Source organism: Manis javanica, chromosome 3 (genome assembly GCF_040802235.1).
Source record: "Manis javanica isolate MJ-LG chromosome 3, MJ_LKY, whole genome shotgun sequence".
NCBI classification, from domain to species: Eukaryota; Metazoa; Chordata; class Mammalia; order Pholidota; family Manidae; genus Manis; species Manis javanica.
Genome location: NC_133158.1, coordinates 84,743,320 through 84,760,480, shown reverse-complemented (window position 1 = coordinate 84,760,480; position 17,161 = coordinate 84,743,320). Strand labels below are relative to the sequence as shown.

General features: G+C 32.1%; 1 protein-coding gene across 5 annotated transcripts in view; it reads left to right on the top strand.

Annotated features, from left to right (window-relative positions):
• The window catches only part of ARL13B (ARF like GTPase 13B), a 76,784-nt gene that overhangs the window by 36,501 nt on the left and 23,122 nt on the right, over nt 1-17,161 (top strand). For 2 of the 5 annotated variants that reach the window (XM_073231796.1, XM_037001672.2), the window contains exons 4-9: nt 1,554-1,659; nt 2,487-2,689; nt 5,472-5,586; nt 8,565-8,790; nt 11,111-11,227; nt 12,171-12,239. In XM_073231796.1, coding sequence (XP_073087897.1) covers nt 1,554-1,659; nt 2,487-2,689; nt 5,472-5,586; nt 8,565-8,790; nt 11,111-11,227; nt 12,171-12,239 — 836 coding nt within the window. Of the gene's footprint in view, nt 1-1,553; nt 1,660-2,486; nt 2,690-5,471; nt 5,587-8,564; nt 8,791-11,110; nt 11,228-12,170; nt 12,240-12,657; nt 13,338-17,161 lie in introns of those variants that run through there. The other 3 variants (XM_073231798.1, XM_037001673.2, XM_073231797.1) reach the window with 2 other exon arrangements.

Here is a 17,161-nt window from a genome sequence, read left to right as displayed (position 1 = left end):
GAAATTAAGGCAAAGGATCCAACATTTATCTTGACTTCTCTGAATTGTATCTTAAGAGTCATCAAATAGTTGAAGAAAGCTTAATGTTTAGGAAAAACGCAAGTAAATGCAGAAGGAATATAGAACTAGAAAAGTCATGATTTTATAAGCTCTTTATAAACTAAGGGAATTAAGCTGCTAAAATCATTAGGTGAAAGGTTAATAGGGAATTTTATTTTGGATGAATCAGGCTGACTGCCACTGAATCCACTGATCATTTCAACACTGCTAAAGCGGTACAACCAGATATTATAATCCATAAAACGTGCTTGCTAAAAGACTTCAACTTGAAACTCATCCATGCTTGCTAAAAGACTTCAACTTGAAACTCACCCAACCTGTACATCTGACAACCAGATATAGGAAATACAGGGTTTGTTAAATGACCTAAGGGGAAGATAATCGGCCAAGTCCTAAACGTGGGAAATTCTAGAGAAAAACGACTTGTTCTGTTTAAAAAAAAAATAACATGGGAAGAATGTGGTGGTGTTGCAGGGGTGGGGGTGTTGGGTGGGGGACAATAGTGATTCAGAAAGACTTAAAGAAATTAATTGTAAATATCTGGTTGGATCTGAATTTAAGTATCATGCTTGTAAAAAGATATTGAGGAATATTAATTTTGTTAGGTGTGATAGTGTTATTGTGGTAATGTTTTTTAATTTTTTAATTTTTGGGTAAAGTGGCATGGCTGAGGGGAGAAAAGTGGAAGATTTGTAGGTAAGCAAGAATGCCATACTGTTGCTAATATTTAAATACTGGTGATAAGGGTTCATTAGATTTATTATTCTATATATTTATTAAATAACATATATTTGCCTTGGAAATGTTTATCAAACACTGACCAAGACAGTGTTTTATTAAACTTTTTGACCTCTGCCATCTGATAGGCAAATAGTGTATTTTGTGGTAATTCCTGTTTTTTTTTTTTTTTTTTAGATCTTTTTTGTTTTTTTATATTCTTGGTCCCCAACTTCTTCCTAACTGGGTATAATGTTTATTATTTATTATGCCCAGTGCTGTGCTGTGTAAATTAGATAGAAGTGGCCCACTTCTCCAGTAAATGGTACATTTATGTGGACTCATTCACACATTTGAAATGCTGATGAGCACAACTATTACAAGCTCAGAATGAATATTGGGTATTTAAAATGGTACAGTTTACATTTTAAGAAGATAAGGATGTAATGTGAATTTTGAACGGATGGCTGAGGGCTGTGGAAACTTGTCCACTTCTTTTCTTTTTGTAGCTTTTTCTGTTGGCCTGTTGACCTATTATTGCTTGTTTTCTTGACATTTCTCTTTACCTGATCTCCCTTTTATAATCCAATTCTTACTAACTTATTTTAGCAGTAATCAATACAGGAAAAATGATGAAATAGATATTACAGTACTCCCTTACAGAACCAGTTCATTATGTAATCAGTAGGCTTAAAACTTCAGAATAAGAACAGGGTCAAAATTTTTTTAGGTGATTATATATTTACTAAAAAACTACTTAATTTATGTCTCTCTAGGTTGGCAAATAAACAAGACAAAGAAGGGGCATTAGGAGAAGCTGATGTGATTGAATGTCTGTCTCTGGAAAAATTGGCCAATGAGCACAAGAGCCTATGTCAAATAGTAAGTTTTTGTTTTTTTTTGCCCATTGAAATACATTCTGTATAACTTAGTTTTTGTTTATAAAGGTGCTAGGCAGTTAGGTGATAGGCAGCTAACAAAATTATTGGTGTTTTGAAAGAATTTTTTTTTACCCAGGAAATCATATTCTCACTGTTGTGTTGATAGTACTTAATACTATAATATTTGTTTTCAGTTTAGTTGTACTGACTTCCATAAACTATGTTTTGTTATTTCAAAGACTTTTGATTTGCTATACAAACACATCATGATGTAAATTTTGTAAAATGATAAAGAAAAGTATTAGATACAAAATTTAAACACAGGAGAGGTTTATAATGAGTTTTGAAGAATCATATCAGGAGAGTTATACAGTGTTATGAAGGATGGACAGAGGATTTAGTCATTTATTCTGGTTTTCAGAAGATGAACTTTAGGCTGTCAATCTCAAAAGATACTTGCTGTTATAAATTTCCCTGGGTATAAGGAATTAAAAGTTTCTACTGTTTTTAATAAATAGGGTATTTTTCTTCTGGAGATTGAATTTTGTCTTCCAGTGAGTTTGTGTAAAATTTTTACTGGCACTATTGACTTCTCGTGCCTCATTATCTCTCATAACTTACAGATACTATCCATAAAATACTTCAACCCCTATGTATTGTTAGCAATCATTGCAAAGGTATGTTTTGTTAAGTTAAATAAGCAGATGCTTCATGTTATTAATTTAAAAAGTTAATTTGGTTTGCCAGTAATTATGCTTAATGGTTTATGAATAGATTTTTGTGGAGAACTTTAACTTTTAATCTGTATGTCAAATTGCTATTTTTCAGGAACCTTGTTCAGCAGTCTTGGGATATGGAAAGAAAATCGACAAGTCCATTAAAAAAGGCCTTTATTGGTTGCTACATAATATTGCAAGAGATTTTGATGCCTTAAGTGAACGCATCCAAAAAGACACAACAGAACAACGTGCTCTTGAAGAACAAGAAAAACGAGAAAGGGCTGAAAGAGTGCGAAAATTAAGAGAAGAAAGGTAAGTAGAATAATTTTGTATCACAACATATTTGTAAAGTCAACAACACTACAAGTTTATGAACACTGTTTCAGTTTTGTCTGTTCGGTTTCCTTTTCTGTATGAAGAAGACAGACACTCGGTAAATTTTCTGTCTTTTAGGTCTTTTCTACACAAATTTGGGTGTTGGGTTCTAATTTTCCTAGTTATGGTATTATAGTAATTAAATTTATTCCTTAGGCATTAATTATTTCCCAGCATTTTAAGATTTTTATTACTTATTTCTTAGGGTACCTTAGTGCAGTGGTTCTCAATCCATGGGGCAGTTCTGTTTCTGAGAACCTTTTTTTTTCGCCCGTCACAGCAGGGGAAGGTGGAGTGCTGCTGGCATCAAATGGGTAGAGGCCGGGGATGCTGCTGAACATCCTGTGACACACAGGACTGTCTCCACAACAAAGAGTTACTGGGCCCAATCTGTCAATAGATTGAGAAACTCTTCTTTAGTCTCAGCAAAGATAGAAGATAAGCTGTTAGTGGATCCATCGATTGAAGCAAAATCGGACCTTCAACACTAATTTTGTCAGAAAGTAGACTAAATTGCATTATCTCAGGTTTTTAAGATATGTTTTAAAAATTTTTTCAAACTGTTACCTGAAAAAAACTTTTATACCTAAATTGAACAAACTCTGAATTAAAGTAGAAGGTTACATAAATTCTACTACAGAATTATTTGTAATAATTTTAATGCTGCTAGAAAGTACTCAGATTGATTAGAAGTTGAATTTAATACTTAATCCCTAGATTTTCTTTTCTCCTCTACTGGATTGTTACAGGGTTGGGGAGGGAAGAAATGAAAAGATTTTTAAGTGAACTACTGTAAAATCCAAAGTTTTCTTTCATCTAAACAATATTGGCCTTCTGTGTTGAGAATATAGCCAGTGATTCTGTCACATCTTCCTACATTAACAGAAAGTAACTGTACTAGAGGAGGTAAGGATTTAATAATATTGGTAACTGCTTAGTCACTGTGTTGTATATTTTAAACTGATATAAGATGGTATACAATAATGATACTTCAATTTAAAAAAAAAAGAAGAAAAAATCCCAAACAATATTGGCCTTCCTTATGCTTCAGCAGAGTTGCAGCCTGATAGATCAGACGTGACAAACTACCCTACCCCTTGGTGAGGCCTCTGTGAGGGGCTCTCTTGCACTGTCGAAGAAATCCTCTGATTGTTGGTATCTTTCATGTAACCAGAGATAGGACTTAAAGGAAGGAAATGTTTGTGGGGATAACTCTCTACCCCCAAGTACTTGATAATATGAGCAGGTCATTCACTAGGTCTCTTTTGATGCCAATGTGAGGTTTTAGTTCTATACAAATCTTTGGTTTTCTATCCTAGTGTATATTTTCATGACATAAAGCTCAGTGAAACCAGTCATTCATGTAGGGATACCTTTTATGTATTTATAAAAATAAAACAGCCACACTTTTCTGAACTCCTTTGTTTCCAGCATTAGAAAACAAACAAAAATAAAAAGAATATTGTGTTGGATAAAAGAAATCTAATGTCAATCCTTTTTTTTTTTCAAGATGTTACCTTGTCTATAAAGATATTACAGATCACGTTATGGAAGGCTTTTGTGGTACCCATTATCCTTTCCTCCTTTCTCTTAATTTTGTCACTTTTGATCTGAGGCCTCTTGTTGAGCAGAGACTCTGTAGTTAAAAGTAAACAGGCATTTAGAGAGGAGTGATTTTAAAAAACACAAAAAACTTTTAACTTCATTAAATTGAAGCTAATAGTTTCAGATACTTTTGAAGAAAAAATAAGACATGCTATTGTTGGTATCTGAAAATAGTGTATTGGTACTAGATACCTGAAATTGCTTACTGATAAATGAATAACGTTAATAACAATTACTATAGTATAAGTATGTTCATTTACAGAGAGCTTTCACATATTAATTTATCTGAAAGAACCTTATGAGGTGGGTATTGTTATCCACATTTATGGGAAAACAGGCTCAAATATATAGCTGCCATGTCCAAGGTCATAGAAGTGGGAAATTGTGGATCTCTAAATCTTGGCTTCTGAGGTTCAAAGTGAAAGTATATGTCTTTTCATCATAGAACACAATTAATAAATGTAATAGTAAGGAATATTCACATTGCTATACTAAGAGTCTAGTTGTAGATCTACAATACTTATTCTGTATTCACTTACTTGTTTTTGTAACATCACTTCTCATGTATGGGGCAACTATCAAACATACAGTAAATGTTTCAGTAGTAACTATATGGAAATACTTAATCTGAGTGATATAGGGCAACTTATTTTTATAGCCTCTTCTACTATAATGCAGGGTATTACAGAGCAACAGCTATTATCTAGTTTATATGGATATGATGTACAACTTGATCCCCCCTTAACACAAGGGCTTACTGTCTGTTAACATCAGTGAAGAGGACAGCATTTGTTTGGGAGAGTAATTGATAACTATAAACCCTAGCACATGGAGAAACAATTAATATGCACCACTGATATAAAGAAATCAGTCATAGGGAATGTCATTTTTGTCAGCATTTTTTCCTTTCAAAACTCAAATGGTTAATCTTTACATGAGGGTAGAAGCCTGTTACCTGCTTGCATAAGGACTTTCAAAAATCTCTCAGTAATTCAAAGCTATGTCCAGACATTTAATTACTAAATTTATTAGGTTAAACCTATTACAAGTGCTCTTAATAAATGTGGTTCATCATTTTCTCATAAGGAATTCCAATTTTTTTCTCAAACATTAGAGAACAAAGAGAGCGTGAGCAGGCTGAACTTGATGGAACCAGTGGTCTTGCTGAGTTGGATCCGGAACCAGTAATTGTTAATCCTTTCCAGCCAATATCATCTGTAATTATTGAGGTATGGATGGTAGCAAATGTAATTTTTATATCTTAAGTTTTAAAGTTTGGAAGTTGGGAAATAAGGCAGGGAAATAGAAAGTAGTGTTTCACCAGAGGTTGATCATGTCTGTAAAAGGAAGTAAGTGGTAGACACAGGTTAAAGATTTGCTGCTTTTTCTTCTGTTTGAAATTTACCTTCTGTTCTAGGTAAGGAAAGATGACTTCAAAATAAATTGAAAACGAAAATGAAGATTGAATATAGCAACTATCATAGTTGCTATTGTGATGAATCTCTTTTTTGTCATTTATTTCATGATAGTAATAACGTTTAATTTATATCTTTGTCCCTGCATTGCTGTTTCTTTACAGCAATATTAGATGCTTATGATACATTAGAGTATGTAAATCATTTTCTAATTATTTTCCCAAGATACTAAAGAATGTTTGAAACTATAACAAAGTCCTGTATATCTGAATATAATTAATTTTTCTTTTTATTCTCAGAAGTTTTACCAAAATTAATTTGTAGATTTTAATCATGAAGACATTAAAGGGGTGTGTGTGTGTGCGTGTGCAAGAGTGTGTCTGTATACCTGTATCTTTGTTTTCATTTTCTGCTGGTACAGAGTTTGCATTGGCCCTGCTTTAATCTCCCTCAACAGTCATGCCTCCTGAGAGGCAGAGCTTCCTAAACTCCTCCATTCACACAGAATTGAATGAAACCTCTGGCTTGCTGGTCCCGCCTGTATGTTTTCCATTGCTCTTCCGCTATCACTGCCTCCTTCCACACAGGTGCTCATCCAGAAAGGTGGATCATTATTTCTTCCTTGGGGCTGCTGCTGAGGAGGGAGGTAGCTCCACAGGTAAGAAGATGATTGGAGAGATTTGCTTTACTTTGCAAAGTAATTGTTAATATGAGCTATTTTATCTTATGTAAGGTACCAGAAGGATAACTGTATTTAACCTTTTCATTAACGCCATTGTATTTGCCTTAAGTATGTGCTTTTCTAAGTACAGTAAAGCAGTCTTTACCTAGAGCTATTTTGTCTCTATCTTATTAAACATTATGTGTGTTAAGTTTTATTTTATGTACTTTAAAAAATATTGGTAGAGAAGGAAATCAAGTTTAACTTTTCACTTTGAAACACTAATTTATTTGTGTAATAAAGTTTGCCTTGTAAATAATGACTAGTTATTTTATAGTATGATTATAAATTACTTAGAAGGCATTAGTGCTTCTACCAACTAATATATAACAAAAGATGTGAACAATAGTGGTGTTCAGCATAGTATACCTTATATTGAATGACCCTGAATTAATTAGTGGCAAAGAAAAGTACAGTTATTACACTTTTAAATTATGATAATTTTAAGACAATGGTCAGTAAAGAAATGAAACAAATGAAAACAAATTACCTATAGTCTTCCTTTTTTTCCTTTTTAATAAGCACACGTTCTTCCTCCCCCCTCCAGAAAACCACTCCTTTAAAGTGTTTGCATTTTAGAGAAGAAGTACCGTACATTCCTTTGTTTTTACTACAGGTAATAACAATGGTGAAGTATTAGTTTCAGAATAGACAGGTCAGTTGAACAAATAGTAACAAACCTAATGTTGTATAGCATTTAGTATAAGATAAAGGTGACATTTTAAATCTGGGAGAAAAGTGTTTGAACAAGTGAACAATCATTTGGAACAAAGTAAAATTATTGAAAGCTGTATATCAAATTAAATTCCAGAAGATTTAAATGTATATAAAAAAGAAGGCTTAAAAGTACTAACACATAATATAGTTAAACATTTACATCTACTTGGAGGAAGAAAAACTTTCAAAGCAGGACAATCAGGCCACAAATCATAAAGTGAAAAATAGATTTTTTATTGTATTCAATTTTTAAAGAGCTATTTTAGAAACTTAAAGACAAAAAACCCAAAGGAACCCTAATGAAAAGTATATGAGACACATAGGGCTAAAAAACCCTTTAAAATTACTATGAAAATAATGAGAATCTAATACAAAAATGGATATTGGGTTACCCTGGGTAGTTCCCTAAATTAAAAACTCAGTGGCAGTATGGGTATTTAATAGTTTATGTTCACTAGTAATGAAAGAAAATAAACTAAATCAAATTCAACCAACACTAAGATGAAGATAAATATATATAATTTGGAGAATATATAAAGGATTGATAATAATATACAGCACTGAAACAGATGTGGGGAAATACTACTCTCCCAAGCCTTTGACTGGGATATAAATTGATTTTAGTTTTTCTGAAGAGAAGTGTGTAGTATGTCACATTTTAAAATGTGTTTATCCATTGATTGAACAGTTCTGCTGTTAGCAATTTATTCTAAAGGACTAATACAATAATTGTTTTTCTTGTAATAGTAAAAAATAAAAATAATTTTTTGTCCAGTGATTGGAAATTGGTAAATTATGATATAACCATTGAAAATGATAATGTAATTGATGAACATAATAATAGCTAACACATACAGCATCATTTAACATTTATGTCATTAACACTTTACCCATGTGTAAGGCACTGTTCTAAGCACTTGCATGTATTCATTGACAGGAGAGAAATGTATTCTTAAATAAAAACAGTTCTTTTTTGTTCGTAAATCAAGTAAATCATAAGTAATTGTAAATAAATAATACATACATATATAAAGAGACAGTCACATTTATGTATGTTTGTGGGTAGTGCATGTCTGTATGTGTGTGGGGTGAGCAAAGAAAAGTACTTCATAGAGGACCAAATAGTGGTCATCTCTAGATTGTGCAATTATTGGTAATGCTTTCTTTCTTTATACTTTGTTTTCTGCATGTTTTGCAATTAGTATGTTTTAATGATATTTTCCATAAAAAAATTTTAATGGAAACATCACAGTATCCTGAAATTACAGAATGCTTCTGGATTATTTGATTTCTTCCTTAAAATTATCTTAAATACAACTGTTAAGTTAAAGATAATGTATTTCATTTTTATTAGAATGAAAAAAAAATTGAAAAAGAGAAAAAGAGGCAAAATATGGATAAAGACAGTGATGACCGCCCCTTGAAACATAAAATGGAGCATGAACAAATAGAGACACAGAGCCAATTTAGTGACAGCAGCCAGAAAAACAATGAGTATGGAGTAGTAGAAAATTATAAGGAGGCATTAACACAGCAGTTGGAGAATGAAGATGAGACAGACCAGCGATCATCAGAATCAGGTGATAAATCTAGTATTTAAAATTTGTATATTATACTTATTTCATTTTGTCATGATTATTTTCACAAAAATTGTACTGTAATATTTTAGTTTCCAAATGCACTATTTATTGTGGTTTTCTCATGGTTTTTAGTTAATTGTTAGTCAATTCGCTAGCTTATGTTTTTCTTCATGATGCCTTAAAATGTAGTCCTTTGTAACTTGAAAGAATTTTAGCAGAAAATACCATTTTCAATTTTATTTTCATTAATTTAGGTTATAGCATACCCCCAGGAATCCTTGGAATGTATTTAATACTTTAAAGGTTTCCTTTGGGGGGGAGGCATTGTTTTTTTAAGCCTCATAATCAGTGTCATTTCCTTTATTGAGTTGGTATTTCTATAGGATGAATACATAATCAAATTTAAAGTCTATCAAATAGCCATTTTCCTCTGATTTTAGTATTGTACAAAATCTTTGATTCATAATTGGTTTTCTTTTTTTAAGTGGTTAAGTGATTTAACAGGAAGTTCATGTCTTTTGGTGTCATGGAAAGACAGTGTGTGTTTGGTATCAGACAACCTGGGATAGAATCCTGACTTTCCCATCTAACCAGATATATGGTACATTATATAATAACATTCTTCAGTCTTAGTTTCCTCATATATAAAATGGGAATAACTGTCGTCTTTTTTCACAAAGCTTTTAGGGTTACTTATAATAAAAATTACTTTACTGTGTTCCTAGCATAGGTCTGACACATGGGAGGTGCCCCGTGACCACTATTTCCTTGCTATTCTTAGCAGTGTGGTTCCATTCTATATAAGAAGTTTTGTACAGTGTCAGTTTATTAGAATAAGATATCAACCTCTGAGATAAGCTAACATGGATATTTTGCTATATAAAATAATTAGATTTCAAAGTTGTACTTTTTGAAGTTAGGGCAACCACATTCATACCCATATAGCTCTGTCAACAGAATTAAAATAGAAAATAAAGTGGCCTCTCAATATGTTGAAGGAATGCTTTCTAACACTAATATATTGTTAGAGAGAAAAATGATTTAGCAGATTATTTGAAAATATAGTAGAGGAAGATCTAAGACACTCTCATATAACTGTAATAATAGTAATTATAATCAACATTTTACACTTTAGAACATGGTTTCAGATGCCTTATTTAACACAGTATTATGTTATTTAACATAGCAATCCTCGGGTATGTTATTTTCACTCCATAGAATGGGAAACCAGGGACTTGGAGAGGTTGAATAACTTGTTTAAGATCATATGTCTCATCTGTGGCTGGGCTGAGACCCCAGTTAAGATCATCTGCTCCATATCCTATGCTCTTCCATAACATGGAGCTACTGGCCATCCTAATGCACCATATTGTTCTGGAGGCTTTCTTTTCTCCCAGCTGTAAAACTTGTAGCTTTAATTATAAATGATATCTTTGTTTCTGTCTGGAGCAAAATGTCTCAAATGACCTAATTTATTTTAAAAAATAATGTGTTCCTCAATATGTTTGTATTTCACATTATTTTATAGGTTTCAAAGATGTTGGTTATTATGTAATAGATAATTCTCATTTTTGAAAATATATTACATATATATAAATTTAGCAGTTTGGAATTGTCAATTAAAAGATTTCAATAATTTTGACTGGTATGATTATTTAACTACTATGCATCCTAGTTTACATGTTAACAACCAGATGTTCTCAAAAGGTTCATGTGCATTTAAGTGAGAATCTATAAATCGTTATTTTTAGAAAGAACACAAATTCAATTCTGCCAGTTCTATTGATGTGATTTTGTTTACATGTTTATATTGGGCATGCCTTGTTTGCGGTTTAATAGGTAATGTGATTAGATTATATTGGGACCTTTTTCTCACATTTCAAAGGCTTGTTTTTGGACTGTTTATACCTAGAATCTTCTGTATATCTTATTGAGACAAATCAACACCATTCCTTTTTCTCTGGGCCATTATGAGTTTCATAGAAATACCTGCAATTAAACAATTGTATTTACTTAATATGAGGTTTGGAAAAAATGTTGCTTTTGGAATATAAACTTAATTTTTGTATTCAGAGTACCTTTTCACAGAACTTAAAATACAGGCTTTTTGCTGTTTGTATTAATCATTCATTCAATAAACAATCATTTAAAAAATTTATTCTTAGTAAAAGCAAGTTCACATTTCTTTGGTAACAATCAAAGCTGAATCAAAAATATAGTTCTGTGGTAATGATAATATCAGTATTCTAGTCTGTTCTTTATTTTTTATAATAGTTTACTTTTCCTAAAGATGTAAAGTTCCATGTTTATATTCTTACAGATAACAGTAAAAAGAAAATGAAGAAACTAAGAATAAAAAGGAGTCACCGTGTAGAACCTGTTAATACAGATGACTCTGCTTCTAAGAGTCCAACACCACCACCACCTCCTCCTCCTGGTGAGTAAATTGTTACTGAATTTAGAAATACTGCTTTAAACAGTGAGGAAAAAGAAATTGTGTAGTTGTTTATTCAGTACATTCATTATCTTGTGAATTGATGGAAGAGGTAGAATTCTTTGCTCTGTCTACTTAATTCAAAATTTATCAACATAACTGTCTATTGCTTTTTTTAATCAAAAAATGTTTTGTAAAAGTAAAAAATTAAGTAAGAATTAATGAGAGAAACCTTACCAAGCACTTCCTAGAATGGATTCAAGACCTATTTGAAATATCAGTACCCAGATTGCTAAAAGGAATTTAAGTTTAATGAATAGATGAATGGCTAATATGAGCTTTTAAAAATAAGATCTTTCATCCTGAAAGATTGCTTTGAAATCAGTATGTAAATTTTTCTATTATATTAACAACATACGTACCAACCTTTTAAGTTGTTATGAGAATTAAATGGAATGTTTCATGTAAAGTACTGGAACATACTAACTGCCCAATAATTGTGAGTAATTTTTCAGTGCTAGGCATAGTACCTCACATACAATAGGTACTCAATAGATATCTAAGTGTATGTGTTTATCATGTCTTTTTACCCTGCTGGAAAGCTTTAGATGGTAGCATTTTCCCTTGAGAATTATTTTAACACTCATTTCTAGTATTCATTTAGTAAGTAAACATTTCTGTTAGTCTCTGCTAGAGTTAGGATAGTTATTTATGATGGTGGTGAAAATGCTTGTATTTTTAACTAAAGATAAATAAACAAAGCAGATGTTACTAGACTGTAATTACATTTTGAAAAATAGGAGTCATTTAAAGTGGGTATATGTCTATTCAGTACTGATTCATTCAGTGTATATGAACTGACATAGAATGTATTATACATTCCTGTTGAGGGAGACCTAAAGAGACATTGTTTAACAGTGCTTTAAAATGTTTTTATTGTTTTTAGTTGGCTGGGGAACCCCCAAAGTCACTAGACTTCCAAAACTTGAGCCTCTTGGTGAAACACGTCATAATGGTAATGAAAAAGGATCCATTTTTCAAATATCTATACATATTACATCCACTTTTCATTTCTTTACCTCATTACTTCCACAAACTTTTATTTTTGGAAGCCTTTCAAATCCACAGCCATCCTTTTTCTACATTTTCACTTTTTTTCATTTTATTTGCTTTTTTTATTTTTACGTGTTTTTTGCCTTTATATGATTTGGTTTGATGTTTACCTTAGATTAGAATAGAGAGGTAAAAATAATCATGGCTTGAGTTTATATATTACATATTTATGTAAATAGTAATGAGAATGGAAAGGTTTTAAAGCAATTATAATTGATTTGAGACATTTTAATTATAGTGTTAAAAATGCTTTGTCTTAAATATGTTCATTATACTCAGTGATAGTGCCATGTAACTGCTCTCTCTCTGCTTCTAATAAGACACGCAGCTGCTGAATATTTAAATGAAGAAAAGATCAACACAATTTGTAGAATCAGAGACTAAATCAGAAAACCAAATAAAGTTCAGCTAAATAGAATGAAAGTTCCTAGAGGTTTTATTGACTCAAGAAAACACTTTTCACTGAATGAAACTAATGTAAGGTAGGGTCCAGCCAGCATGTGGCACTGGAACTTCACAACGGCAAAACTGGAGAAAAAGGAAAGTTGGGAATAGAGAACTGACTTTTACAACAGAAAGAAGTGCTGATTTCAGCCCCATTCTTTCTTTCAATGAAATATTTCTGGAATGCAAAAGGGTAATTATATATATATTGTAGCTTACTAAACTTCTCTATAAGAAACATCCAATTTCCTTTTTGATGTCTCTGTTTACTTAATCCAGAACTTGGTTTCCTAAGGAGACCAAGTTTACTAGGAGAAAAAGTTAGAAGTTTAATCTTCAGACAGGTATTACCATATAACTTGAAATAATATTGAACTATATAAATATTGTTATTAAAGGCATATAAATATAAATGTGCCATTTTCTTTTCCTGAATACTATAGGTCAGTAATGAAATATTTGTAATCATTTAAAAAATTAAAAGATTTTTTTGATTTCTGAAGAAATAAAATTTGTCCTTAAGACTGTATTAGAATTACAGTGAAATCACTTCTCTGGTTGACTGACTTTGTATCATGTTATTTTTATTGACTATAATAGGTTAGTACCTGTTTTATTATACTCTGTGTACATTAAAATACATTATCACTAAATAGTCATTGTGATGTTAAAAATGAGGTAATGTTTGTATGAATATTTATATACATACATATATATATATATATACACACACACACAGATATATGTAGAAAAATAATGATTTCTCATATATATGTTATCTTTCCTTGTACTGAATTAGGCATCCAACAAGTAACTGTTTTGTACAGTCATACCTCAGAGATATTGCAGGTTCTTTTTCAGGTCACTACAGTACAGTGGGTCAAATGAATTCTTTGGTTTCCCAAAACATACAAAACTTATATTTACACTATATTGTAGTCTGTTAAGTATGCGATAATGTCTTAAAAAACAATATACATACCTTAATTAAAAAATACTGCATTGTTAAAAATGTTAACCATTATCTGAGCTTTTAGTGAGTTGCAATCTTTTTTGCTGGCGAGGGTCTTGCCTTGATCCTGATGGCTGCTGACTGATGAGGGTTTTTAAAGGTTGGGGTGGCAGTGGCAATTTCTTAAAAGAATGCAGTGATGAAGTTCACTGTATCAGTTACCTCTTCCTTTTATAAACGATTTCTCTGGAGCATGCAATGCTGTTTGATAGCATTTTACCCACAGTAAATGATGTCATTTACTAGTAGAACTTCTTCAAAGTTGGAATCAGTCTTCTCAAACCCTGCTGCTGCTTTACCAAATAAGTATATGTAACATTCAAAATCCTTCGTTGTCATTTCAACAGTCTTCACAGCATCTTCACCAGGAGTAGATTGCATCTCAGGAAACCACTGTCTTTGCTCATCCTTAAGAAACAACTTCTCATCCATTCATGTTTTATCATAGGGTTGTAGCAATTCAGTTACATCTTTAGACTCCACTTCTAGTTCTCTTGCTCTTCCCACCACATCTCTAGTTACTTCCCCCACTGCAGTCTTGAACCATTCAAAGTCATCCATAAGGGTTGAATCAATTTCTTGCAAACTCCTGTTAATGTTGACTTTTTTACCTTTTCCCATGAATCACAAATGTTCTTTAATGCACGTAGAATGGTAAACCTTTTCAGATAGTTTTAAATTGGCTCATATCCATTGGAGAAATCACCATCCATGATAGCTATAGCCTTATGAAATGTATTTCTTAAATAATAATACTTGGAGAGTCTAAATTTCTCCTTGGTCTGTGAGCTGCAAATGGATTTTGTGTTAGCAACCATGAAAACAACATTTTTCTCACTGGACATCTCCATTATTGTCAATGAGCAGTAATATTTTAAAGGAACCTTTTTCCTGAGCAGTAAGTCTCAACAGTGGGCTTAAAATATTTAGTAAATCATGTTTAAAAACAAATGTGCTGTCACCCATATGTATGTTGTTCCATTTCTAGAGCACAGGCAGAGTCGATTTAGTATATTTCTTAAGGGCATATTTAGCAAAATTCTTAGGAGTTTCAGGATGGTAAATGAGCCTTGGCTTCAGCTTAAAGTCACCCACTGCATTATCCCCTAACATGAGAGTCAGGCTGTCTTTGAAGCTTTGAAGCCAGGTACTGACTGCTCCTTCCTAGCTATAGAAGTCCTAGATGGCATCTTCTTCTAATCTAAGACTGTTTCATTCAAATTGAAAAATCTGTTGTTTAGTGTAGCCACTTTCATTATCTGAGCTAGATCTTCTGGATAACTTTCTAGAGCTTCTCATCAGAGACCACCATAATAAATTTAATAATAATGAAAAGGTTTGAAATATTGTGAGAATTGTCCAAATGTAACCCAGAGACATGAACTGTGTCATAAGCAAATGCTGTTGTAAAAAATGGTGCCAATAGACTTTCTTGGCATCTAGTTGCAACAAACCTTAACTTTGTAAAAAAAATGAAGTATCTGTAAAGTGCAATAAAATGAAGTATGAATGCTTGTATTTGACACTACTTGAAACACTGGTGTTACTGAGATGAGTAAGACATTTATTCTGCCTTTTGAGGATCCTAGTCTAATAGGACAGTATTTCAGCTTATTTTATAGTATATATGACAATTCACAATACAGTAATAAGTTCTGTGGTGTAAAACTGGAGTACTTTATGGACTGTGAAAGTGGTATTAGAACTGGGTCACTGAAGAGTTGGTAAGGAGAGCAAACACTATTCAAAGGTGGAGAGGTGGGACAGGATATTTGCTTATTTGGAAAATAGCATAAAGTTACTTATGACTGGAGTTAAGGTTAATGAGGATAGAAGTGGGTAAGAAAGAAGAAATATAAAGTTACAGAGAGTGTTGAAATTGGAATTATGGCTCAAGGCCAGATTGCAAAGGGCCTTAAGATATCTGGACTTGCTGTATTTTACAAGAGACACTACATTTAGCAGGGAAATAGTGTTAACTAGATTTGGTATTTAGGAAAATAAATTTCATTACAATGTAAAGTAGAGACTTGGTTGTGGTGGCCACACCTGGGGTAAGGATCCCACATGGAAGGCTGCTGCCATAGTTGAAGAGAGAAGTGAGCAATGGAAATTGAAAGGGAGAGTAGAAAATGTATCCAAAGACTATTTTAACAATTACAATAACTAATAGCCAATGAATTGATACATAGCCTGAGGGAGAGACAAATAGAGGATTTTTTGGCTGAAGGGCCTGGGAGGTTGGTGCTATTTCTAAAATTGAAAAAACATGATGAAGGAAACCTGTTTTGGAAATATCTATAGGCCAGTACAAGTAAGATTCTGCATCTCAGGAGAAAAGAAGGGCCCAAGGGGAGGCTATGTAGGTAGATTTTTTAAAATTTTTCAGTTGTCATCATACAATTGGAATGCTTTGCTCATACAGATGCTCTGTTAATGTTTACTGAATGAATCCAGTTGAGGGAATGATAGTTCCCTGTTTGTTAGGGAATGTATGCAGAATGAGGAGAAAAGTACTAATTTTGCATCTATGGGGAACATTATAGTTAAGGGCAAGTGAAAAGAGGGCCGAGAAGGTTGTGTTGTTTTGTTTTTCCCATACTTTGCTCTGTTTGTTTTTAAATTAGAACTCCTGGGAAAGAATTATAATGAACTAGTTAAGTTTATGACTACTATATTCCAGTATCAGTTAATTTTCATTGTATATCAATATATTTAGTTTCCAGAACAGAGAAGAAAACCTAACTTCACAAGTTTTAAAATATCTATAATTATTTTTTTCCTATAAATTTTAAGTCAAAGTACACCTAACCTGGGTTAAAAACAAAGTATGATCATCTCTACATTTATTAATGAGAAAGAAGTCAGGCATAATAAATTAAAAACTTCAACAAAAAAGCTTAAATTAGCTTTTAGGGTTTATCATGAGATCTTTATCTGAGTTGTTAATAGGTGGCAGTTTTATAGTTGGATCTTCTTCTTTTCCCTAACAGTGTACACATTTCTTTGCATTTAGTTGATGGCAAAGTAAAGTAATAGATATGTGATGAACTCGAGTAAATAATTAGAAGTTAACTGCAGTTGGTTTGGCACTTAAAATTTATTGAGATGAAAAACAATCTTATAGTCAGATTAGGAAATTTTAAGGCAAATTACTGCTTGTTCTTTGATTTACCTTGGCAGCAATTTGTTTCTACTTTACTGATTGCTTTTATTGTCTATAAAGCTTGCTCACTGTGACAGGTAAGGCAGAATCCATTTGGAGAAGAAATTTAAAAAGAATCTATATCCATTTTGTAAACACTCTCAATCTGTACTTCAGAAACATGTTATGTATTATACATTATGTGAAATCAATCAAATATTCA